The sequence below is a fragment of the Leucoraja erinacea genome, chromosome 8 (genome assembly GCF_028641065.1).
Source record: "Leucoraja erinacea ecotype New England chromosome 8, Leri_hhj_1, whole genome shotgun sequence".
NCBI classification, from domain to species: Eukaryota; Metazoa; Chordata; class Chondrichthyes; order Rajiformes; family Rajidae; genus Leucoraja; species Leucoraja erinaceus.
The window spans coordinates 33,348,085-33,373,366 of NC_073384.1; the positions used below are offsets into that span (position 1 = coordinate 33,348,085).

Genomic DNA, 25,282 nt, shown 5'->3' on the forward strand with positions numbered 1-25,282 from the left:
GCAGGCCTGTGCAAACCTGGAACCTCCAACCCACCAATATTACTATTTGGAGGTGACTTATCCAAACAGGTAAAAGAACTTAACGAAGAGGCTAAAACCCTGGGGCTCATTAAAGCACCGTCTAAAAACTACTTCAGCCAGAAACAGCACCCCTACGCACCACCAGTCGGACAAGACAAACTGGTGAAGGCACGAAGGCCAGGTACACTCAACATCGGTCTTTTTTAGGCCATGACCCAGACCGGCCTTCCTGGAAAATGTGCAAACCCTCAACACCGACCCAACTACAGACCCAGACACTGGCGCCTCAACGTCCACGAAGGATACCGAAAAAGTAATAAACCTACCACTGGTAACCATGGAGGTAGGTGGGTCTGGTTCCTTACGAATTGAAGGGAGCATGGAGGTTGGTGGGAGATTACACTTCTATCTGGATGCATGGAATAAGGTAACTACCGACACTTATATTTTAAGCAGTATCCAGGGTTATACCATAGAATTTATACAAAAACATAACCCTCCAGTTCAGCATGTACCGAACCGAATGTTCGTGCTCACAGGCAAAGAAAAATCAAAAGCACACGCTGAACTACAGCGGCTTTATAAAAAAGGAGTAATTGAGAAAACCCAACACGAATCACAGGAATTCGTGTCCAATATCTTTATCAAAAACAAGAAAGATGGTGGTTGCCACATCATCATTGATTTGACTAATTTGAATACTTTCATACAATATATTCATTTCAAGATGGAAACCTTTGTTACTACTAAGCAATTTATTTCCAAAGGTTACTACATGGCAAGCATCAATTTAAAAGATGCTTACTATACAGTACCCATCAGAGGTGACCACAGATGTTATTTAAAATTCAACTGGATGGGTCAGCTCTGACAGTACAGGGCACTACCTAATGACCTAACATCAGCCCCCAGGCTGTTCACTAAAATTTTGAAACCAGCCCTACGGTTTTTGCGGAAACAAAAACACATGGTAATGGCATATCTAGATGACATACTTATTGTGGACAAAACTTTGGAATTGGCTAAACAAACGGTAACAGCCACAAAACAATTATTTGAAAAACTGGGGTTTATCATCCATCCAGTTAAATCTAAATTAACGCCTTCAACTACAATGGATTATCTGGGGTTCACCATTAACTCAGTTCACATGTCAGTGACTTTGCCAAAAGAAAAGGTTACAGCCTTAATAGAGGCTTGCAGCAAAATCATTGACATCACTAAACCATCCATCAGCCTGGTAGCAAGAATAATTGGCAAAATAGTGGCTGCGTTTCCAGCTACACAATTCGGACCTTTACATTATCGAAATTTACAGAGGGCTAAAATACGAGCACTCAAAATTAATGGTGGTCATTTTGACAGACCAATGAAGCTACCAACAGAGGCCATAATGGAACTAAAATGGTGGAAAGATAACATTGGGCATTGGTCCAATCCAATCATTATCAGCAGACCCTGGGGCAACGGCAACAGATGCATTTTTGCTGCTTTGGTGGAAATTGTTTATTTATGCATTCCCTCCTTTCTGCCTCATCAGTCGGGTATTAAAGAAAATACAGCAAGACTCTGCGTCTGGTATTTTGATAGTACCCAATTGGCCTACTCAACCATGGTTCCCGGTGATACTCGACATGGTACTAGAACCATGCATCACCATCCATCATAGACCTAATTTACCGGTTCATTCAGTAACAAGGGAAAGTCACCCATATCATAATTATATAAACCTATTAATTTGTAGAGTTTGAAAGCACCTCTACTACACCTGGGACTGACGGACCGAACAGTGGATATTATTTCAGCGGCCCACAGACAGTCCACCAAAAAACAGTACTTGGTGTCATCAAGAAATGGGAAATGTACTGTCACAACAATAACATCACCCACAGATCTATGAACATAGATCTGTTGTGGAATTCCTGGCAAGCCTCCATTATGATGAGGGGCTCAGTTATAGTGCCATCAACTGCGCCAGAAGTGCTCTGTCAACATACCTGTGGCAAGGAACAGAGTGGCATTCTGTTGGGACACACCCCCTGGTAACTAAACTCATGAGGGGCATTTTTAATGTTAATCCCCCAAGAACCAGGTGCTCCCAAATATGGGATGTGAGCATTGTACTGACCATATTAAGAAACTGGTCTCCAGCTACAGCTCTGTCCCTACAGAAGCTGACTATGAAAACAGTCATGCTGATGGCCTTGGTCACGGCACAAAGGGTCCATCGCTACAGAAACTAAGACTCACTCCACCAGGGCTGCAGCTACATCGGCAGCTATGAAGTTGGATGTTCCTATGGACCAAATCCTGAAGACAGCAGGATGGTCAACGGAGAAAACTTTCCAACAATTTTATAACAAACCAGTAATTGAACCTGGAACATTTGCTGAAACAATTTTAAGTTCTGTAATATAATTTTACCCCATGAATAGGGGCTATAATTTGGTGTTAATAAATTTATCGTTGTTTTTCAATATCGTATTGATGTCTAATAATGTTAACACTATTCTCCCCATAACCAAGGCAGATGTGATTTCCACGGCAAGGAATCACAGAGCTTTAAAATCTTCACGTAGTCACTCACGTGACTCCGAAGTAAAATAGTAAGATTAAACAAGAACTTACCAGTTCAAAGTTTGATCATTATTTTATGAGGAGTACGTTGAGGGAATACGTGCCCTCCACTCCCACCCTTGATCATATACTCAACTGGTGTCTTCTTCTCTAATCTTCCTATGTTTAGTCATTACAGTTATCTGTGATTTCACACCGCTGCTTTGAAGAATGACACGTATGCATCCTGGCGGGGTTCTTCACATATTCCCTCAACGTACTCCTCATAAAATAATGATCAAACTTCGAACTGGTAAGTTCTCGTTTAATCTTACTATTCATTAGAAGAATAGAAGAATAGTTTCTTTATTGTCATTGTAACATGGGCCATGTACAACGAAATTTAAAATGTCAGCCAGTCAGTGCAGCATTCAAACATTTCTAAAGCTAACGAAACATCCACGGTAAAATAATAAAGATAAGCAATAAATAAAAAAACACAGACAAAGCACGCATACACACCCAACCCTCCATCCTTCTGTCGATTTCACCGTTACCACAGTCCCTTAGTCTGTATCGCCCCTGCGTTCCTTGGCGGCCACATTTAGTGCTTTTATAGCAGTGGGGTAAAAACTGTTTTGTAGTCTATTTGTCCTTGTCCTTGTGGATCTGTACCGTCTGCCTGACGGCAACAGTTCAAACAGGGAGTGTCCGGGGTGGGAGATGTCCTTTATTATATTCTGGGTTTTTTTGGTGCAGCGGGAACTGTGTAGGTCTTCCAAGGTAAGGAGAGGGCAGCCGACAATCCTCTGGGCGTTGTCAATGGCCCTCTGGAGCGCTTTCCTCTGAGCCACTGTGCAGCTGGTGTACCACACGCATACACAGTATGTTAGTATGCTCTCAATGGAGCATTACCACAGTCGGTTGTGGAGGCTAAGTCAAAGGATAGTTTTAAAGCGATGATTGGCAGATGCTTGATTAGTACAGGTGTGGAGGATTATGGAGAGAAGGCAAGAGAATGGGGTTGAGAGGGAAAGAAAGAACAGCCAACACAGAATGGCAGAGTAGACTTGATGGGATGAATCGACTAATTCTGGTCCTAGAACTTGAACTTTTATTCATTTTTATTCATTTTACAAAGGGGACAGCATATATTCAGTAATATTCAATGTGTGTCAGGCAGCATCTGTGGAGGGAATGGACAGATAACATTTCAGGTCAGTATCCTTCGTCAGACTGATGAGTAGGGGAAAGAAGCTGTGTGTCCTCATTGGAAGCTTGTTCTGCAAAAAGCTCAAGACATCCAGCAAACCATATTCCTGGCAGGTGCCAGAAGCCACTCCTGTACCGCGCGCTGGGCTACAACCAAGGAGAAACCAGCCATCAGGGACTGTAATTCACTTCCCCAGTGCCTGACAGAACAAACAGGGTACGATCTGTGGCAGGCAGAGTGCTGGAGTAACTCAGCTGATCAGGCAGCATCTATATGAGGGTAAAAATAAAACACAAAGCGCTGATGTAACTCCAGGTCAGGCAGCATCTGTGCAGGTAAACCCCCCCCACAAAATGCTGGAGTATCTCAGTAAGTCAGGCAGCATTTGAGGAACACATGGATGGGCAACGTTTTGGGTAATAGGACCCTTCTTTAGTCCCAAGTGTAGATAGCGTTGATGGTGGGGAGGCTGCACTGTGTGATGGGCTGGGCTACATTCACAACTCCAAACCTCAAACACTGCTTGCTCACTCAGTTTGCCATGACCCACAGTACATATAACATAACTGACATCATGTGCTTTAGGAGCAAGGTCACCTATACGCAGACGTAGGCAAACGATAATAAAAAACCCATCCAGTTACTAATTAAACCGAAGATAACGATAACCAAACATTCACCATTAAATCTGGGACTGATGTCCCAACCTTCTGCAATCCTCCCCATTTGAAGTATTGTGTTCAGTTTTGATCACCCTGTTACCGACTGTTAAGCTGGAGAGAGTGCAGAGAAGATTTACGAGGATGTTGTCAGGACTCAAGGGCCTGCTATAGGGAGAGGTTCGGCAGGCTAGGATATTATTCCTTGGAGCGCAGGAAGATGAGGGGTGATCTTGTAGAGGTGTATAAAATCCTAGGGGAATAGATGGAAACATAGAAACATAGAAATTAGGTGCAGGAGTAGGCCATTCGGCCCTTCGAACCTGCACCGCCATTCAATATGATCATGGCTGATCATCCATGATTGGGTGAATGCACAGAGTATTTTGCCAAGAGTAAAGGAATCATAAAACCAGGACACAAGTTTAAGGTGTGAGCGGAAAGATTTAATAGGAACTTGGGGGGCACTTTTTTCACTCAGATGGTGGTGGGTGTATGGAACGAGCTGCTAGAGGAGGTAGTTGTGACAGGTACAATAACTTAATTTAAAAGACATTTGGACAGGTACATGGATAGGAAAGGCATAGAGGGATATGGGCCAAACGTGGGCAGGTGGGATGAGCGTAGATGCGGCATCTTTGTCGGTATGGACAATCAGACTGATTATGGTGAGTGTAATGTCTTCTGTAAGACCCTGTTGTGAATACACGTCCAACACCGACGACATCTTGTAAGAAGAGTTTATTTTCAATAACTAACAGAAACTTCTAGAAGGTCTCAGTCACGAGGCACTGGCCAACTCGCCAGCTTGTAATCTTGGCCTCAAGGGGCAGTGGCAATTACATTACATTTAAATTACATCTCTCCCTTCAACTTTGGGGTTTCATTTACGAGTACGTCCACGGCATATAAATGACAATAAGGTACCATTAAAGCCATGTAGAGTTGGCTTCATTTAATTCAGCAGAACATTTGTACATTTCCCATATATTTTCCTTCAATACTCTTTTGCATTCGATTTAAATTCTGCTTATGAACTTTAATATCCACACAAAGTTTCACATTAAAATTAATTAAGAGTGCTGCTGTTTTCCACTTTCTCAAAACCTAGAAACTCTAGGGTTCTGTCTCGTTGCCTCTCGCTGCGTCTGGGAGACTGGCTCCTGCCTCTCGCTGTGTCTGGGAGACTGGCTCCTGCCTCTCGCTGCGTCTGGGAGACTGGCTCCTGCCTCTCGCTGCGTCTGGCTCCTGCCTCTCGCTGCGTCCTGCCTCTCGCTGCGTCTGAGGAGACTGGCTCCTGCCTCTCGCTGTGTCTGGGAGACTGGCTCCTGCCTCTCGCTGTGTCTGAGAGACTGGCTCCTGCCTCTCGCTGTGTCTGGGAGACTGGCTCCTGCCTCTCGCTGTGTCTGGGAGACTGGCTCCTGCCTCTCGCTGCGTCTGGGAGACTGGCTCCTGCCTCTCGCTGCGTCTGGGAGACTGGCTCCTGCCTCTCGCTGTGTCTGGGAGACTGGCTCCTGCCTCTCGCTGCGTCTGGGAGACTGGCTCCTGCCTCTCGCTGTGTCTGGGAGACTGGCTCCTGCCTCTCGCTGTGTCTGGGAGACTGGCTCCTGCCTCTCGCTGTGTCTGGGAGACTGGCTCCTGCCTCTCGCTGTGTCTGGGAGCATCGTGTTGTCTGGGGGATGTTTTCTTGCTTCTGGGAGACTGGCTCCTCCATCTAGGTTTTGCGTGTCTGGGAGACTTGTTCCTCCATCTAGGATTTTCATCCCGTCTTGGAGACTTGTTCCGGCATCTGGGCGTTTGACCTGGTGGCCTATCCCCGGCTACAGGGCTCTATCCTGGGCTACAGGGCTCTATCCTGGGCTACAGGTCTCTATCCTGGGCTACAGGGCTCTATCCTGGGCTACAGGGCTCTATCCTGGGCTACAGGGCTCTATCCTGGGCTACAGGACTCTATCCTGGGCTACAGGGCTCTATCCTGGGCTACAGGGCTCTATCCTGGGCTACAGGGCTCTATCCTGGGCTACAGGCCTCTATCCTGGGCTACAGGGCTCTATCCTGGGCTACAAGTCCCTATCCTGGGCTACAAGTCCCTATCCTGGCTACTCTCATCCTGGGCTACAAGTCCCTATCCTGGGCTACAAGTCCCTATCCTGGCTACTCCAGGGCTCTATCCCTAACCTGGGCTACAGGGCTCTATCCTGGGCTACAGGGCTCTATCCTGGGCTACAGGGCTCTATCCTGGGCTACAGGACTCTATCCTGGGCTGACTCCCCATTCACAAAAAAAACTTTTGTCGATCTTTCGATTTCTGTTGCTGGCATGTACTTCATCCAAGTTAACTTTCAAAGCAATGTTTTTACTCTTTTGTTTCCTGCTTAATAACTCAGCTCCTGCAGAAACTTCGGCAAATCATCTGTACTTCTTGGCTTCTATGGCCTCCCAACTTCGATGCTCAGTCTTCTTCTTAAGGAATGGCGTGCACAGCCTAAAATTGTAGGTCAACTTGTTCTATTTGAGCTTGTTTGTGCACGTCGGGTTAATTGCATTAGTCGAAACAGGGCAGACCACGTGAAGGTTGCAATCTCCAACCCCGATAATCAGTTACTCCAGCATGTTGTCTCTTTCTTTATATATGAATGTCTTTGCTGCCATGCACTGTGGTATAGTGTGGGCCGTCGGGTCCAACATGAAGGGGGTGGGGGAGCTTGTTGTCTTCGGTGGCTGTGGGCACTGAGCTGGTGTCTTTGGTTGACTGCAGGCTTTGTGTGTGTGTGCTGCAGCACTGTGCCAAGGTCCACGCTCCATCAGCTGTGCTGACAATGGGCACAGGCAGCTGTTCCTGCAGCCTGCGATCGCTCCGAGTGACACACAGGCATCTCCCAGTGGGTGCGGGCACCATCTCCACAAACTCTGGGTGCCTTCCTGCTCTGACCGCCAGCCTGCGGCCTATAACATCCTGAAGCTGCGGTCTCCAGTAAGGAAGTGGCCGACTCAAGAACTCCAAGCCGCGAGTGTGTTAGATCTGTCCCGACGTCGGAGTTTCGACCATCCCGACGAGAGGGCTTGCACATCGGGCTGTCCGTAGCAGCAACTACGGAGGGTCAGGGCCCCAAACACGGGTGAACAAAGGAGGAAGATTGACAACTTTATTGCCTTCTATCACAGTGACAAATGCTTTGGTGGATGTTTAACATAAATTCTATTGTGGGTTGTGATCTTTTTAATTGTATGGCAGCATGGTCACTTATTTCACTGCACCTTCATTGGTGCCTTAATGTGACAATAAATGTGAACAACGAACATAGTCGGATGCTCACCACCTTCCTCTCAACAACAGTCTTCATCATTTCCACCTTAGAGGTAACATGACTTCATCCTGTGGGATTAATTAATCCGGCCGCAAGCAGCATCCAGGTTTTGACCCGCCACCACCTCTTTCCCTCTACTCCATCAGTCTGAAGAAGGGTCTTGACCCGAAACACGACCTGTCCATTCCCTCCACAGATGCTGCTTAACTCGTGGCGTTCCTCCAGCACTTGATATTTTGTTCATTCATTTTTATTTCCTTTTAAAGGACTTTGAACAGTACAGCACAAGAACAGGCCCTTCAGCCCACAATGTCCATACTGAACATGATATCAAGTTAAACCAATCTCTGCTGCCTTCACGTGATCTATATCTCTCCATTCCCTGTGTATCCACGTGCCTATCTAAAAGCCTCAAACACCACTAATGTATCTGCCTTGACCACTGCCCCTGGCAGCAAGTTACAGGCACCCACCACCCTCTGTGTAAAAAAAAAACATGTCCCACATTTCCTTTAATTTTTTCCCCCTCTCACCTTAAAGCCATGGCTTCTAGTCTTTGACATTTCCTGGGAATAAAGGTTCTGACTGTCTCCCCTATCTGTGCCTCATCATTTTAACCGGATCTCCTCTCAGCCTCAATGTTCCAGAGAAAACAATCCAAGTTTGTCTAACCTACCTTGTAGCTAATACCCACTAATCCATGCATCATCTGGTAAACCTCTTCTACACATGAGCCTTTATCATTTGCACGCAATAGTAAACATTGAGTTAATCGTTTGTGATTTTTATTTCAGGAAATCAAGGGATATGGGGAGAAGGCAAGCATGGGTTATTGATTGGGGATGATCAGCCGTGATCACAATGAATGGCGGTGCTGGCTCGAAGGGCCGAGTGGCCTCCTCCTGCACCTATGTTTCTATGCAACTGCCTCACAGCGCCAGAGACCCAGGTTTGATCCTGACTATGTGTGCTGTCTGAGTTTCTATGTTCTCCCTGTGACCGTGTAGGTTTCATCTGGGTGCTCCAGTTTCCTCCCACACTCCAAAGACGTTCGGGTTTAGCTTCTGTAAATTGTCCCTAATGTGTCGTATAGAACTAGAGTACAGATGATTGTGGGTCAGTGGGCACTTGGTAGACTGAAGGGCCTGTTTCCATGCTGTTTCTGTAAACTAAACTAAATCTCAAAGACGTACAGGTTTGAGGGTTAATGGACTTCTGTAAATTGTCACTGGTGTGCGGGTAGTGGATGAGACAGTAGAATAACATAGAACTAGTGTGAACGGGTAATGGATGGTCGGCATGGACTTGGTGGGCTGAATGCATGCTTTACCTTTAAACAAAACAGTGGAACAACGTTAACTGTGAGGTGACGGCTCTGCTTGCAGTAACTTGTTTGAGGATATTATGTGCACTCTATTCATCAGCAGGTTCAAAGGTCAGCAAATCGACAGTATCAGGAACACAGTCACCTGCACGCAGACCAAAGGATTGAGAAATCTGCTCCTCAGAGCACAGGAAGCTGAGGAATGATCTTATGGAGGTATAAAATCATAAGGGGAAAATATGGGATGAATGAACAGTCATTTATCCAGCATAGGGAATCAAGAACCAGAGGACATCAGTACAAGGTGAGAGTGGAAAGATTTAATAGGAACCCGACAATTGATCACCTGTTCATACAAGTTCTATGTTATTCCACTTCCCTATCCACTCCCAACAAACCAGCGGCAATTTCCCGAGGTCAATTAACCAGCATACCCACACGTTTTTTGGATGTGGAAGGAAACCGGAGACCCCGGAGGAAACCCATGCGGTCACAGGGAGAACATGCAAACTCCACACAGATAGCACCCGAGGTCAGAATTGAAGCCGGATCTCTGGCGCTGTGATGCAGCAGCTCTACCAGTAGCACCACTGTGCCGCTCAATATTTTGGGGAAACATGGAACTGCAGATGCTGGTTTACCAAGGAAAGACACAAAGCGCTGGAATAACGGGTCAGGCAGCATCTCCAGAGAACATGGACAAGTATCGTATTGTCTGAAGAAGGGTCTCAACCCAAAACGTTACCCATCTATGTTCTCCATGCATGCAGCCCGACCCATTGAGTTATTCCTGCACTAAGTCTTTCCGATATTTTGGGGAAGGAAGTTTCGAAGCTGGGGTAGAGAAGGAACTCTCGGTGTACCAAGGCCACCTCGACATTCAGTGGGCCGTTAAACAGACCAGTGAGGTGATAGGCTGGGCAGCTGTGCTTGTTAGTTTAACATTGCACTTTTAAAATAACATTGCACTGTATTTTTAAGATAAGAGTTTCAACTCAAATAAAACGTGTGCTGGCAAGAGAGGAGAGCATGATCCTCTGTGCATCCCAAAATTCCTTGCCAGGAAAGTGATTCAAATTTCAGGCAATCAGCCATAGTCAATGACATTCCAATCACTATATGATTAAATCTCTAAGCTTTAAATGTTTTTAACATATACACATTTGAATGACTTTTAATTGAATGGAATGACAACATTCACAGAGTCATAGCTGACCAAGTTGGCATTCTGGACTGGTCCCATTTGCCTGTATTTGGCCCATAACCCCTTCCTATCCATATATCTGTCCAAATGCCTTTTAAAAGTCATCATTGTATTTTCTTCTATCGCTTCCTCCACTGCTCCATCCCGATACGAACCACCCACTCTGTGGAAAAGGTTGTCTGAGTTCCCTCTTAAATCTCTCCCCTCTCACCTTAAGCCTGTGCCCTCTAGTTTTTGAAAAAGATTGAGCATTCACTTTACCTATGCTCCTCATGATCTTGTACACCTAAACAACGTCATCCCTTCATCCTTCTATGCTCTATGGAATAAAGTCCCAGCCTATCCAACCTCTCACTATAACTCAAGCCCACAAGTCCGGGTAACATCCCCGGTGAATGTCTTCTTTGATTGCACTACGGACTTTGGTTTTACACTATTAGAGTCTGGTAACCATTATTAATTTATTGTATTATCGATCATTATACGTTAATCTGAGTGTTATTGTGTTGACAAGCCTGTTAAACTGCAGCAAGTACGCATTTTATTACTCTGTTATGACAATTAAACACTCTGTTGATAAACAAACATCAAGCTATGATCCACAAAATATTCAGACACCACTCGAGGTATTTTTTTTAGAAAAGACAGATCCAGTCTCTCACACACTTATTGGATGAGTGAAACTCATCTGGACTGCCTTCCTTAAATAAGGGGACCGAGTCCTGGTGCGTTCTCACCAGCATCCTGCAAAATCAGTACTATACAGCATGGAAACAGGCCCTTCAGCACTTGTCCATGCTGACCAAGATGCCCCATCTATGCTAGTCCTATTTGCCCATGTTTGGCCCATATCCCTCTAAACCTTTCCTATCACTAAATGATGTTCTAGTACCTGCCTTAATTACCTCTTCTGGCAACTCATTCTATACACCCACCACCCTCTGCATGAAAAATTTCCCGCCTAGGTTCCTATAAAGTCTTTCATCTTAAACCTATGTCCTCTGGGTTCCCCTACCCTGGGTAAAAGACTGTGTATTCACCCTATCTATTCCGACCAAAACTGAACACAATATCACAAGTGCACAACTACCTTGATGCACTTGCAACTGTTTCACTTCCCCAGAGGCCCAGGCTGCCCTCCCTCTGGAATTCCGGTCGGACATGAAGAACATCGGCAGGGATTCTTCCCAATCTTGTGCCACGCTTGCACTTCATGAACTGAACAGTAGGTGCCGCCCCTCTGCTCATCCACCAGTGCTTTGAAGAAACCGATTCTCATTTCCCCTCTCTCATTCTCCGACGAGAAGCTCTGAAGCTAGGGGGGAAAAACAAAGCAGCGAGCTATTACCCAGAAATTGGCACTAACTAGCACCAGGCACTGGTCAGTTGGTGCTAGCAATCAATGGTGCTAGCAACCAATTACTTTCAACCAAATTGGTGTTTATCATTGGAGCTGCTGAATGAAGCCAGAGTATAAAACCTCGGCTGTCATTCAAGTGTCAGAATTGCCATGTGTGGACGGAAAGAAGACTCCTACTGCTCTGTGTGCAGTTCCGCTTGCCCCATTACTGAAATGATGCAGAGGTTTTGGAGAGGGCACAGAAGAAGGATTACCAGAGTGTTGCCAAGATTAGAGGGTATTAGATACACGGAGAGGTTAGATTGTTTTCTGTGGAATTTCGGAGGTTCAGGGGAGACCTGATAGAAATTTATAAAATTATGAGAGGAATGTACAGGGAAGACAGTCAAAACCTTTTTCCCAGGATGGAAATGTCAAAGACGAGAGGACATAGCTTTAAGGTGAGAGGAGCAAAGTTTAAAGTTTTACACACAGAGGGTGGTGGGTGCCTGGAATGCGCTGCCAGTGGTGGTGATGGAGGCAGATACGATAGTGACATTGAAGGGACATTTGGATAAGCACATGAATATACAGGGAATGAAGGGATATGGATCAGGTGCAGGCAGATGAGATCTTTATCTTCACATCATGTTAGCAGCAGACATTGTGGGCCAAAGGGCCTGCTCCTGTCCTGTGCTACATTCTGCAAAGGTAATGAGCAGGGCAGACACCAGGAATAGCAAATGGACAGATGGCGGTTTGGGTCAGGACTTCTTCAGACTGATTCGGAATCAGAAACATAGTCTGTCCAGCGCTTTGTGTCCTTCTTTGTAAACTAGCATCTGCAGTTCCTTCTTTATACCCTTTGTGCGAGAGGTTTATCCCTCGAGTCCTTTGAAACCTCCTCCTTCTCTCTTTGTGCCCTTTGGTTTCAGACACTCCTACCATGGGTATACAGACACTGGCCATCGCCCCTATCCGTGGTCTTTGGTTAGAACACACGGCTGTAGAGAGGAGTGGTGCTTCAATGGTTAACCATCCGGCAATCTGCTGACCAGATGTTCTAGTCAAACAAGCGTTGCACTTTTCCCTCTGGAGGGACGGGACTGCATAAGCAAACAGAGGCAGGCAGAGAGGGTGCTGACGTCAGCAAGCCCAGCAAGCCTGCACCCCACTCACTGTGGGAGGGAGAACAAGGCTCCTGCTGGTCCCAAGACTAGGGCAACAGACAGACTCCGAGAGGGCCCCTGAAGTTAGGCTCTACAAGTTCCAAGGAGCTCACAGCCCTGCTGCCCATCCCCCACCTTGTGGGTCAAGTGGCACTTTCTTTTGAACAGTGCAGTCTCACCTTGTTCAAACATTTAAAGTTCAGCTTGTGAAGGATTAGCAGAAGCAAGCATCCGGGGAGTTTCTCACCACTGTCACTGCTCAACAAACATGGCAGGGGGAAGATCAAGTAGGAACCTCCGGCCTTCTACACACACATACGCACATTTCCTTCTACAATCACTTGTCTTCAGTCTGAAGAAGCGTACCAACCGTAACGTCATCTGTCCATTCCATCCAGTGAAGCTGCCTGACCGTAGTAAAGAAAGCAAACTCAAAGCCAGCATTTATTTCAAGAGGGCCTGTATACAAAAACAGGGATGTAATGTTGAATCTCTCTCTATAAGGCACAGGTAAGGCCGCATTTGTAATATTGCAAGCAATTTTGAGCACCATATCTGAGGATGGATGTGTTTGGCTCTGGAGAGGGTCTAGTGTAAGTTTACAAGAATGATTCCAAGAATTAGTAAGTTAACCTATGATGAGCATTTTTCAGCACTAGGCCTGTACTCGCTGGAGTTCAGAAGAATGAGGGGGGACCTCATTGAAACATACAGAATAGTGAAAGTCTTGGATGGAATGGATGTGGGGAGGATGTTGCCACTAGTGGGAGAGTCTAGAACTAGAGGTCATAGCCTCAAAATTAATGGACTTTCTTTTAGGAATTTCTTTAGTCAGTGGGTGGTGAATCTGTGGAATTCTTTGCCACAGAAACCTGTCAGTGGATATTTTTAAGGCAGAGATAGATAGAATCTTGATTAGTACAGGTGTCAGAGGTTATGGGGAGAAGGCAAGAGAATGGGGTTAGTGGTAGATCAGCCATGATTGAATGGTGGAGTGGACTTGATAGGCCGAATGGCCTAATTCTACTCCTATTCCTCATGACCCGCTGAGTTACTCCAGCACATTGTGCTTTGTTCAAGATACCAGCATCTGCAGTCTCTTATGTTCAGTTCTCATTATACAAAGCTTTTCACTGTACCTCGGTACACATAACAATAATAAACATAAGCTTACGCAGATGGCCACAGGATTGTTTCAGTGTACCTAGCTGTCTTTGTGAATATAGAAACAGGAACTGCTGATGCTGGTTTACAAACAAAAGACACAAAGTGCTGGAGTAGCTCAGCGAGTCAGGCAGCATCTCTGGAGAACATGGATAGGTGACGTTTCTGGTCAGGGCCTTTCTTCAGACTGGTCTTTGAAAATAACATGGTGTGTTAAAGGCAAAGGAAAAATTCCAGCAGAGGGGAATTCTTCTTCTTATCCCATGCATCCTTGATGTTTAGTTTTGTGCACGGCCATTGCAACCACATACAATCTCTTTCCTGTAAACGTTTTACTCAAGAGTTTAATAAGGTCTCTGGCATTTCTTCACCTCTGCCCATTCCCAATAAATAAAGGTCACTGCACGGTAACACAGTGTGTCCCCGGCTTCCCAGTGAGCTGCCAGACAACTGTGTCAAAGGGCACCTCTTATAATTTACAAACTAATCTCAAAAAGTCAAAGTCCACAAGGTGCCAGCTGATTTAATGCAAGCGTGCCTTTGCGGGCTGTAAAGCGTTTTTACTGCTTAGGTGTCATCAGGCCAGTGAACGCACTTGTGCAGAGCACTGCAGTGCCCCCGAATAGCAGATACCACAAGGCTCATGGAGACCTGGGCCTCCTCCATTGCCAGAGTGAGGCCACACGCAAACCAGAGGAACAGCACCACATATTCTGCTTGGGTAGCTTACAACCCAATGGTATGAACATATAATTCTCCAATTTCAGGTAACTAACTATTAACCCCCTCCCCCATCTGGTTTCGCACCCATTGTTTCCCATTCCCTTCTCTCCCCTCCCCCCCCCCCGACACCTATATTCCTTCCTCTGGCTTCATAATCTTACCTCGGACTTTGTGTCTATTCATCTCTGGCCTTTGTCCAACCATCTGCCAATCACACCTCCCTCATCTGTATCCACCTATCACTTGCCATAATACTAGAACTATGTCAGAAGTAGTGTGAGGCACAACAAGCAGGAAGGCCATGATGGGGGGGAGGGGAGGGATCAGAGGGATCTATAGGAGGCACCAACATCAAAGACCCACACCACACTGGCCACGCTCTCATCTCCACGCCACCATCAAGCAGCTATGATCTTTTATACACTATATTTGGTTGCTCTACGGGCTTAGGTTTTTTGGACTAGTGGAACAGTTATTAATGTATTGTATTTTTATTATATTTATATAATAAAAGGAGATTTTACCACCAGGGGTGCCGTACGATTGGCAGCCGTGCCACCAGGCGGTTTGTTTTTCCATCTTTTTAATGTGTGTTTAAAGTCTGTGTAAATGCTCTCCGGTTTGTTTTGTGGGGGGGGGGGGGGGGGGGGGGGGGGGGGGGGGGGGGGGGGGGGGGGGGGGGGGGGGGGGGGGGGGGGGGGGGGGGGGGGGGGGGGGGGGGGGGGGGGGGGGGGGGGGGGGGGGGGGGGGGAAAGTTTTTTTCCCCCAGTTTCTTACCTTGCTGGAAATGCGATTAATTTTCGGATCACATTCTCGGCCTCCCATCCATCGATGGAGCTGGAGGCCTCCTCGGACTGACCTTGGGCCTCTCCCGCGGGGCGTGGACTTACATCGGAGTCGATCCCTTGCCTGGGATCGCTCCAACCGCAGCCCGACACGAGGTTCGATCGTCCAGCGCGGGGGAGCTGACATTCTCCCCCCCCCCCCCCCCCGATGCAGGAGCTGATCACCTCGACGTGGCTACGGGAGTCAAGATTATCCAGTCAACGGAGGGCTCGAGGCCCCAGACCGCGGGAGAGCAAGGGGAAACTTTTTTTTGCCTTCCCATTACAGTGAGGAATGTGGAGGAGTCTCTGTGATGGATGTTTATGTTAAAATGTGTTTTGGGTGTTCCGTTGTTTTTTATTTGTATGACTGACTTGGCAAATGAAATTCCTCGTATGTTGCAAAACACACTTGGCTAATAAAGTATTATTGTGATTGTGATAATAAAAAGTGTGTGCGTGTGGGCGCCATTGCATTTACTCTTAAGCTGCTGCAAGAAAGAATGTCACCGTTCCGTTGCCTGTGCCTATGACAATTAAACATTCTTGATTTTTATTCTACCTTAGCATTAACAAACCTCCTCCAGATTATTGGGTTGACAAAATCCTGCTTGCTGCATGGTGAGCCTGCACGGGGTTAAGAGGCAGCAGGAAGTGCAGCCCAATGCCACACACTCTGCCCATGTTTCTGGGCATTCAATGCACAGAAGACCCAGGAATAGTGAGCGATATTTCAAACCATATAAACAGGAAAAGGGCAGTAATCAGGGAATTAGCCACATTTCTGTGGGGCCTGAAACTATGAGACCATTTCCTGCAGTTTATGTACAGCCAAGGACAGCAAAGGTAGAAGATGAATACACACAAGACCCTTTGGCCCTCTGTGTTGTCTCTTTGACAGGGTCTCAGTGCCTCTGCCTATATACGGGGATTCCACAATCCTGTGCAGTCATCCCATCAATCCCCTTCATGATTTTATACACCTCTATAAGATTATCCCTCAGTCTCCTGCACTTCCAAGAAATAAGGTCCTAGCCTGCCCAAGGCTTAGGAAGTTCGGCATGTCCTGAAGAACCCTCACCTACACTTACAGATGCGCCATAGAAGTATTCTATCGGGATGTCTCACAACATGGTTTGGGAATCACTCCAAGACAGCAAGAAATTGCAGTTGTGGATGCAGCCCATACCATCACACAAACTAATCTCCCTTCCATTGACTCCATCTACACTTCACGCTGCCACAGGGAGGCCACCAGCATAATCACTCCCTCTTGTCCTCCCTCCCATCAGGCAAGAGGTACAGAAGTAAGAAAATGCATACCTCCAGATTCAGGGACAGTTTCTCCCCAGCTGTTACTAGGCAACTGAAACATCCGATCACTAACTAGAGAGCGGTCCTGACCTACCATCATCCTCATTGGACACCCTCAGACTATCTTTAATCGGACTTTACTGAACTTCACAGTTTAGTTTTAGTTTCAGAGATACAGCACGGAAACAGGCCATTCGGCCCACCGAGTCCGCACGGACCAGCGATCCCCGCACATTAACACTAGGGGTATGCCATTTATGCTAATAAGGGGAAGGCCATTTAGAACGGAGATGAGGAAAATCTTTTTCACCCAGAGAGTTGAGAATCTGCGGAATTCTCTGGATGCTTTCAAGAGAGAGTTAGGGGATATGGAGAATCATGGGAGATGGCGATAAGGCAGGAACGGGGTGCTGAGGTTGATGATCAGCCATGATTATATTGAATGGCAGTGCTGGCTCAAGGGCAAAATGTCCTACTCCAGCACCTATTGTCTATCCTCCACACAATAAGGACACTTTTACATTTACACCAGGCTAATTAACCTACAAACCTGTACGTCGTTGGAGTGTGGGAGGAAACCGAAAATCTCGGAGAAAAATCCACACGGTCACGGGGAGAAGGTACAAACTTCATACAGACAGCACCCGTAGTTGGGATCGAACCTGGGTCTCCAGCGCTGTAAGGCAGCAACTCAACACTGTGCCACCCTATCCTTGCTGTCATCCTGCACTAAATGTACCCTTTATCCTGTATCTGAATGCTGTGGGTGGCTTGTTTGTAGTCACCGGATGAAGCTTTCCACTTTCCACTAAACAATAAATTAAACTACCTCTCTCTGTAGCTCTAGCCCTGGATTGCTGACAACATCCTTGTAAATCTCTCTTTTCACTCTTTCCCAGGTTCAGTCTGTGACATTTTGAGCCGGAAACATTTATTTCCGCTCCTTCACTGGAACCCGCTGGGTGACAAGCGTGTAAACTCTAGCAGCAGCATCGTTCCCTCTAAACAATAAATTAACTACCTCTCTCTGTAGCTCTAGCCCTGGATTGCTGACAACATCCTTGTAAATCTTCTCTGCACTCTTTCCAGGTTAGTGACATTTTGAGCCGGAAACATTTTGCCGCTCCTTCACTGGGGCTGGGTGACAATCCTGCAACTCTAGCAGCATCGTGGATATACTCACACCACGGACGGCAGCGGTTCACAAAGGCTGCCACCTTCTACCAGGCAACTAGGAATGAGCAATTAAATGCTGGCACAGCCTTGAATGAATCAAAGTAGATTTAGCAAGGTTACGCCTGATAAATCTTTAGCAGTTAGATCAAAATCGCCAACAACAGCCAGCAAGATTTAGCTAGTTAATTTTGCTTCAAAGATGTTATGATAAGCAGGTTGACATGGTTACCGACAAGGTGTCCGCTGTAGTTCATAATATAGAAAGACAAAAAAAAAAAAAGAACTGCACAAGCTGAAAATCTGTAATGAAGACAAGACACCCAGGGGATCAAACAGCATCTGTGGAGTGAAGCAATCTTGTAGATGGTCAAACCTGAAAACTCTGGTTCTCTCTCCGTGGATGGTGCTGTACCTGCCAAATATTTACAGCATTTTCAACTTAAAAGGTATTGCTTTCCTCCCACAGCCCAATGACCTGTTGGTTGTCGGGTTAATTGGTCACAGTAAACTGTGCTTCATGTGTAGCTGAATTGATCAAAATCAGTAGTGGTGAGGGAGTTCAAGGGGGTGTGGGGAAGAATAAAATGGTATTAGTATGTGATTATTATACTATGGGTTTGTGGGATAATTGGCCTTGTTAAATGAATGAATGAATGAATACGTTTATTGGCCAAGTATGTACACATACAAGGAATTTGCCTTGGTGCCCCTAGTGTGTAGGGAATGGATGTGAAAGTGAGATAACATAGAACTAGCGTGAATGATGATCAATGGTCCAACTCTGAGGGCCAAAAGGCCCGTTTCCTTGCTGTATCTCTAAACTTAACATAATAAAAGGTGCTCGATGGCTGGCCAAAGATCCCAATTCTAAACTTTATAATCCAACCTATGATATGCTTGTCTTCGTTGGTCGGGGCATTTAGTACAAGAGTCAGAAAGTCAGGACTTTGATGAAGGATGCAGAGGACTTGGAAAGGGCGCAGAGGAGGTTTACCAGAATGATGCCTGGATTAAAGGGTATTAGCACCAGAGAGAAGTTGGTTAGACGTGAATTGTTTTTACTGGAAAACAGTGGGAAGACCTGATAGAAGTATATAAATTATGAGATGCACAAGTACGGTAGACAGTCAGAACATTGTTTCCTAGGAAGCAAATATCTAATACTAGAGGGCATAACATTAAGGTGAGGGGAAAAGTTTAAAGAGATGTGAGGGCAAGAATTTAAAAAACACAGGTAGTGACGAGTGCCTGGAACGTGCTGCCAGGAGTAGTGGTGGAGGCAGATACAATAGGGCGATTTTAAGAGGTTTTTAGGTAGGGACATGGATATGCAGGGAGTGGAGGGATTGGGATTATGTGCAATTTGGTATCTTGTTCTGCACAGACATTGTGGACTGAAGGCCCTGTCCCTGTGTTGTACTGTTCTATGGAGACACGTGAAACTGCAGATGCTGGTTTACAAAAAAGACACAAAATGCTGAACTAATTCAGCAGACCAGGCAGCTTCTCCGGAGAACATGGATAGGTGACGTTTCGGGTCGGACTGATGAAAGGTCCCGACCCGAAACATCACCTAACCACGTTCTCCAGAGATGCTGCCTGACCCACTGAGTTACTTCTGCACAGGGCGTTCTTTGTTCTCCAACTCTAAGGGGATGATAACTGAATTGGAGGAGGGAGGGAGGAGGGTGAACACATTTCAGACAAATAAGCAGCCTTGCAACAGCGTGGGGATTAGGGACCATCCCACAGAGGGCAGACCTCGCCGAATGCTCACCGGGTTCGGACTTTTTCTTGGGTGCCACCTTCTTCTTTGCCGGACCTTCCTGCCTTGGCTCATCTTGGCTGGTGGAGGCGTCTGGCTTCTTGGCACCAGGAGCGGGAGGGGCGGCGGCTAGTGGGGTACTCAGCTGGGACCCCACCGGTGGAACGGCCATCACAGGCACCTCCCTGCTGACTGGCTCCAGCAAGGGGCTGGCGATAGGGGTCTGCCTGGCGATGCCCACTCCCGTGGCCGTGGCTGGAACCGAACCGGGGGCTGGATCCACTTTAGCGACCTTCTTCTCCTTCCTCCTCTTCTCTTTGGAGGCCGGGGGAGGAGACGACTCTGGGGTAGAGGCAGGAGGAGCGGGGGCAGCGACGGCCAGGATGGGAGTCTCCACGCTCGGCACAATGACAGCTTCCACTTCTACCTCGGCCTCAGAAACATCGGGCACTGGTTCAGTCTCCGGGATTCTCCCATTGGCCTTCTCCTCACGTTTCTTCACCTTTCCCTTCTTGTCCACAGACTTCTCCTTCTTCTTCTTCTCTGACCTGGCCTGCAGGGCTTTCTCCTGCTCCCGTTTCTGCTTGGCCAAGGCCTCTTCATATGAGGTTTCTTTCATGGAGAAGGTGGAGACCAGGAATATCCCGATGGCGGAGATGACCATGAAACCGCCGAACACCATGAAGCCCAACGTCTGTGGGTCGTAGATGTCCATCTTCATTCAATCCTTGCTTTCCTGCCCAACCTGCAAAAGCAACACAAGAAGAACAGTGATACTGAGGTTAAGGGGCCACCAAGTTTAACACCAAGTTTAGGTTTATTATTGTCACGTGCACCAAGGCACAGTGACGAGCTTTTTGTTGTGTGCTATCCAGTCAAAGGCAAGACTACACAAGAGCCGCCCACTGTGCACAGATACGGGATAATGGGTATAATGTTTAGTGCAAGATAAAGTATAATAGTCAGATTAAAGAGAGTTCAAAGGTTCCCAATGAGATAGAGGGGAGGTCAGGGCCGCTCTCTAGCTGGTGAGAGGACGGTTCAGTTGCCTTGGTCACGTGTACAGTGAAAAGCTTTGTTTTGCATGCTATCCAAACTGATCAGATAATACTGTACGTTAATACGATCAAACTCAAGTACTATAAGTCTAGCAAAGGGGAAGATAGAATATAGTTCTCAGCATTATGGCTTGTCAATGCCAGAGACAAAGTCTCATGTCCACAATGGGGTAGAGGTGAACCAGGCAGCACCCTAGCTTAGCTCAGAAGCCCGACAGAGGAAGAAGCTGTTCCAGAGTCTGGCAGTGCCCGTTTTCAAGCTTCTGTACCTTCTGCCTGACGGGAGCGGGGAGGAGGAATGACTGGGGTGGGACAAGTCTATGATTCTTTTGGCTGCTTTTCCGAGGCAGCATGAATTGTGGACGGTGTCGATGGTGGGGATCCTATCGCCGCTGAGCCAAGCCACTCTTTGAGCGCGACATAGAATGCAGCATTGTTACACGGTGCCAGGATTAAGGCGTATCGAGTTCCCCATCTGCATTTTGGCTGCTTGCTCCGACTTTAAATCCCATACAAAGTGGAGAAGTCCTATGAAATGACGGAGGGGATGAAAAAATACCCCCCCCCCTCACAATCCCCCCCTTTTCCCCATTTAGATACAGTGAGGGAGGAAAAAGTGCTGAATTGTAGGCTTCACTTCTCCACTCAATTCCCCAGCCCTCCACCCCCATAGCAAGTAAGTAAATATTTATTCTTGACTGAGCCAAGCAGACTTAACTCCCAGCCCCGATTACAGGAGTCTGGAATTTTAAGCTCTTGGTGCTTTAAGGCAAGAAACACAAGATGACTGCACAGAAAACTCTGTTACTGTCAGAATTACAAGAGGGGAAAAAATACAATTCACAAAGGAAGAGCTCGCTGAAGAAACAGTGGATGTTATTGTGGAACAGATCAAGGCTTGCAGGGGTGTGAGCAGTAGCTTCAGTACACAGCACAGACAGGTCAGGGGTTCTGTAGGTGATCGGAGAGGGGCGATTGGAGAGTGGCTCTTCCCCACACAGGACACACCGGTTTTAAACTTAGTCACTAATCCAGCCAACTCTGCTCAGCTTTCAAAGTGCAGTACAAGGCAGATGCCCAAACCTTGCTACCTCTACCCTCTCCCCCTTTCTCTCTCTAAACCTCCTCCCTTCTACCTCTGCCTCCTCTCTCTCTCCCTCCCTCACCATCTCGCTTCCTAGTCCCCCCCCCCACCTCTCTCCGCCCCACCCCCTTTTGCACACTTTTTGGAAACACATCATTGAATCATATAGGTAAAGGTTTCTCATTGTATCTTGGTAAATGAGACAGGCAGCACAGTGGTACAGCAGGTAGAGCCGGTGCCTCAGTGCCAGAGACCTGACATCAAAGTCTGTGTGGACTTTGCACGTTGTCCATGTGACCGTGTGGGTTTTCTCCTGGTGCTCTAGATTCCTCCCGCATCCCAAAGACGTGCAGGTTTGTAGGTTAATTGGTGTCTGTAAATTATATCTAGTGTGTAAGGGGATGAGATGGGATAACAGAAGCAAGGAACTGCAGACACTGGTTTATAAAAAAATAAACAAGGAGCTGGAGTAACCTAGCGTCTCAGGCAGCATCTCCTAGAGACCGAAGAAGGGTCCCGACCCAAAACATCACCTATCCATGTTTTCCAGAGATGCTACCTGACCCAGAGTTTCTCTAGCATTTTGTGGCTTCTTTTGAAATGACATAGATCTAGTGTGAACAGGTGATTGATTGTCGGCATGGAATTGATGGGCCAAAGGGCCATCATCTCTAGAGTCCAAACTATTAAACCAATACCATCAGGAAAGTTGCAAGCTGTCATTAAACTCTCTTCCAATGATGTGTCACTGCTTCGAGGTACTTCCTTGAGGCTTGTGTCTTTTCTGAAGCATTTGACAATGTTTCCCAACAGCCCTGCCTCTTGTTGAGCATGAATCAAGGTGTGATTACTTGGCCATGAGATGCCTCGGCAGGTTTTACTACATTACAGCTGCTGCAATACACACATATTAACTCTGTCTCTGACTCACGGTTGCTGACTGAATGCGTTGTTAATGCGTGTTTGAGCTGGGAGTGTGCGTCTCTACAGGTTTCATAAAGGAGGTCCTGCTTACGTTGGATGACAGCAACTCAACAACTTAAAAATAAATTCCATCAGCAGTGTGCTCAAAGTGCAGCAGAGGTTAGAAACAGGGGTTTCTTAATACTTGAGGATGAGAGATGCCACGAATACTGATGCCAAGTCACTTAGCTAATATTTGCATAGATATTGGAATTATAACCACAGCAGATAAAATCGTTGGAATACAACTGTGCCCAGTACAAAGTCAATGCTCAGTCATTTCAATGGTACAGCTGTATTTTCTTATCTTATCAAATTAAGAGTACAAAATAGAAATCCCAGTACAAACTATGTTCTTAACCTGGGCACAGCCCACACCCATTCCGTGCCTGCATTTGGCTCATCTTTAGTTTGTCAACTTTCCTTCTTTCTGTTCCTTTCTGTTTCCTGGACCCAGCACATCAAAGCAATTACCTGTGGGCGTACAGTGACACAGCAGGTAGAGCCACTGCCTCACAGCTACAGAGGCCTAGGTTCATCCTGACCTCAGGTGATGTCTGCGTGGAGTTTGCACCTTGCCCGTGACCACATGGGTTTCCTCCGGGTGCTCTGGTTTCCTCCCACATCCCAAATACGCTCTGTAAATTGCCCCTAGTGTATAGGAAGTGGATGTGAAAGTGAGATAACATAGAGCTAGTGTGAACGGGTGTTCAATGGTCGGCGTTGACTCGGAAGGCCAAAGTGTCTGTTATTTGTTATTAATTTATTGAAATTCACTTTTGAGACCACGTACAAGGCGACCTTGCATCCCCAGCCACATTGCTGGTCCTCGCTGCGCATCAGAGTTGAGCACACACTCGATTAACGTTTGAGAACTGGTAGAAGTCCCACAAAGACTGCTGACGTTTGCCGAGGAAGCTGTCATTAGTCCCATTACGCCAACCTTGACATGGAGGGAGGAAAAGCAAGACACTCAGACCCAAATTAGACAGATTCAAATGGATCTGGTTAATTGGTACGGGTAGATACAAGGAACTGCTGATGCTGGTTTACAATCTCTGGGGAATATAGATAGAACATAGAAAAGTAGTATAGGCCATTCAGCCCACAATGTCTGCGCTGAACATGATGCCAAGACCAACCCTTATCTGCCTGCACATAATCCAAATCCCTCCATACTCTGCATATCCATGTGCTTATCCAAAAGTCTCTGCCTCCACCACCACCCCTGGCGGCGTAATCCAGGCACCCACTACTTTCTGTGTGGAAAAAAAAACTTGGCCTGCACATCTCCTTTAAATGTTGCCCCTCTCAACATAGCCATGTCCTCAGGTCCTTGACATTTCCACCATGGGACTAAAGGTTCTAACTGTTCTAGACTGGCAACGTTTTAGGTCAGAACTCTGTTTGTAGAGGGGGAAGAAAGCAGGAAGAGAGGTGGGGACAAGACAAAGTGATAGGTGAATACAGGTGAGGGGAGGTTTGACTGGCAGATGGCTGGATAAAGGTCAGAGATGAAAAGACAGTGTGCAATAATGGTAGAAGAACCTCAAAATGTGAATCCAGTGGAAGGAATATAAGTGGAAGGGGGGGGGGGGGGAAAGAGGGGACGTGGTTCTTTATAGATCGAAGGGCCGAATGGCCTATTCTTGCACCTATTTTCTATGTTTCTATGTTTATAGGTTAGTTATCTAAAGTTGAATTAAATGTTCATACCTAATGATATGGTTTATTACTATCACGTGTACCAAGATACAGTGACAAGCTTTTGTTTGCATGTTGTTCAATTACAGGCCTCGTGTTGTTGCATTTACAGGCCTGGTTTTCTGGTGCAAGCAAGAATTGAACTGTTCCATCGTTGGTACATGTGACAATTTACACACTTAACTCTTGAAAGTGAACTGCTTTCTCCTTCCGTAGCTCTTCACAAGAATCTACAACTAGAAGTCACCGTTTATAAATGAGACCCTCATCCACTTCAAGACAAGAAGTGGTGAGATTTTCCCACTCAATGGCTGAAGGTCTTTGGACCTCTCTGTTCCAAATATGGTGGAAGACAGATTATTTGAATAAATAATCACTAAATTGTTAAATTCTTGATAAGCCATGAGGTGAAAGATTACGAGGGTTGCAGGAATGTCGAACTGACATTACAATCAGATCAGCCGTGATCGTTTTAAGTGGCCTAGTCTGCTCACAGTACAAAGGGTTGCATGTATTCAAAGTGTAAAGACTGTCATCTCCCTTTCATTAAGCAACAAAATTCTGGGACTAAATTATGCACATGTGGACAAAGCATTAATTATACACAAGATAACGTAAATTCTGGAAGCTTGAGCAAAATACAAAGTGCTGGAGGAACTCAGCGGGTCAGGCAGCATCTGTGGAGGCAATGGACAGAATATGTTGGTGACATGC

The 25,282-nt window shown here is 46.5% G+C and overlaps 1 protein-coding gene across 3 annotated transcripts in view; it reads right to left on the reverse strand.

The window, feature by feature from the left end:
• Window positions 1–25,282, reverse strand: part of LOC129699518 (ribosome-binding protein 1-like) — an 81,946-nt gene that overhangs the window by 35,323 nt on the left and 21,341 nt on the right. For all 3 annotated transcript variants that reach the window (XM_055639389.1, XM_055639388.1, XM_055639390.1), the window contains exon 2: window positions 19,772–20,504. In XM_055639389.1, the coding sequence (XP_055495364.1) occupies window positions 19,772–20,480 (709 nt within the window). In that variant the 5' untranslated portion in view covers window positions 20,481–20,504. The remainder of the gene's footprint in view (window positions 1–19,771; window positions 20,505–25,282) is intronic.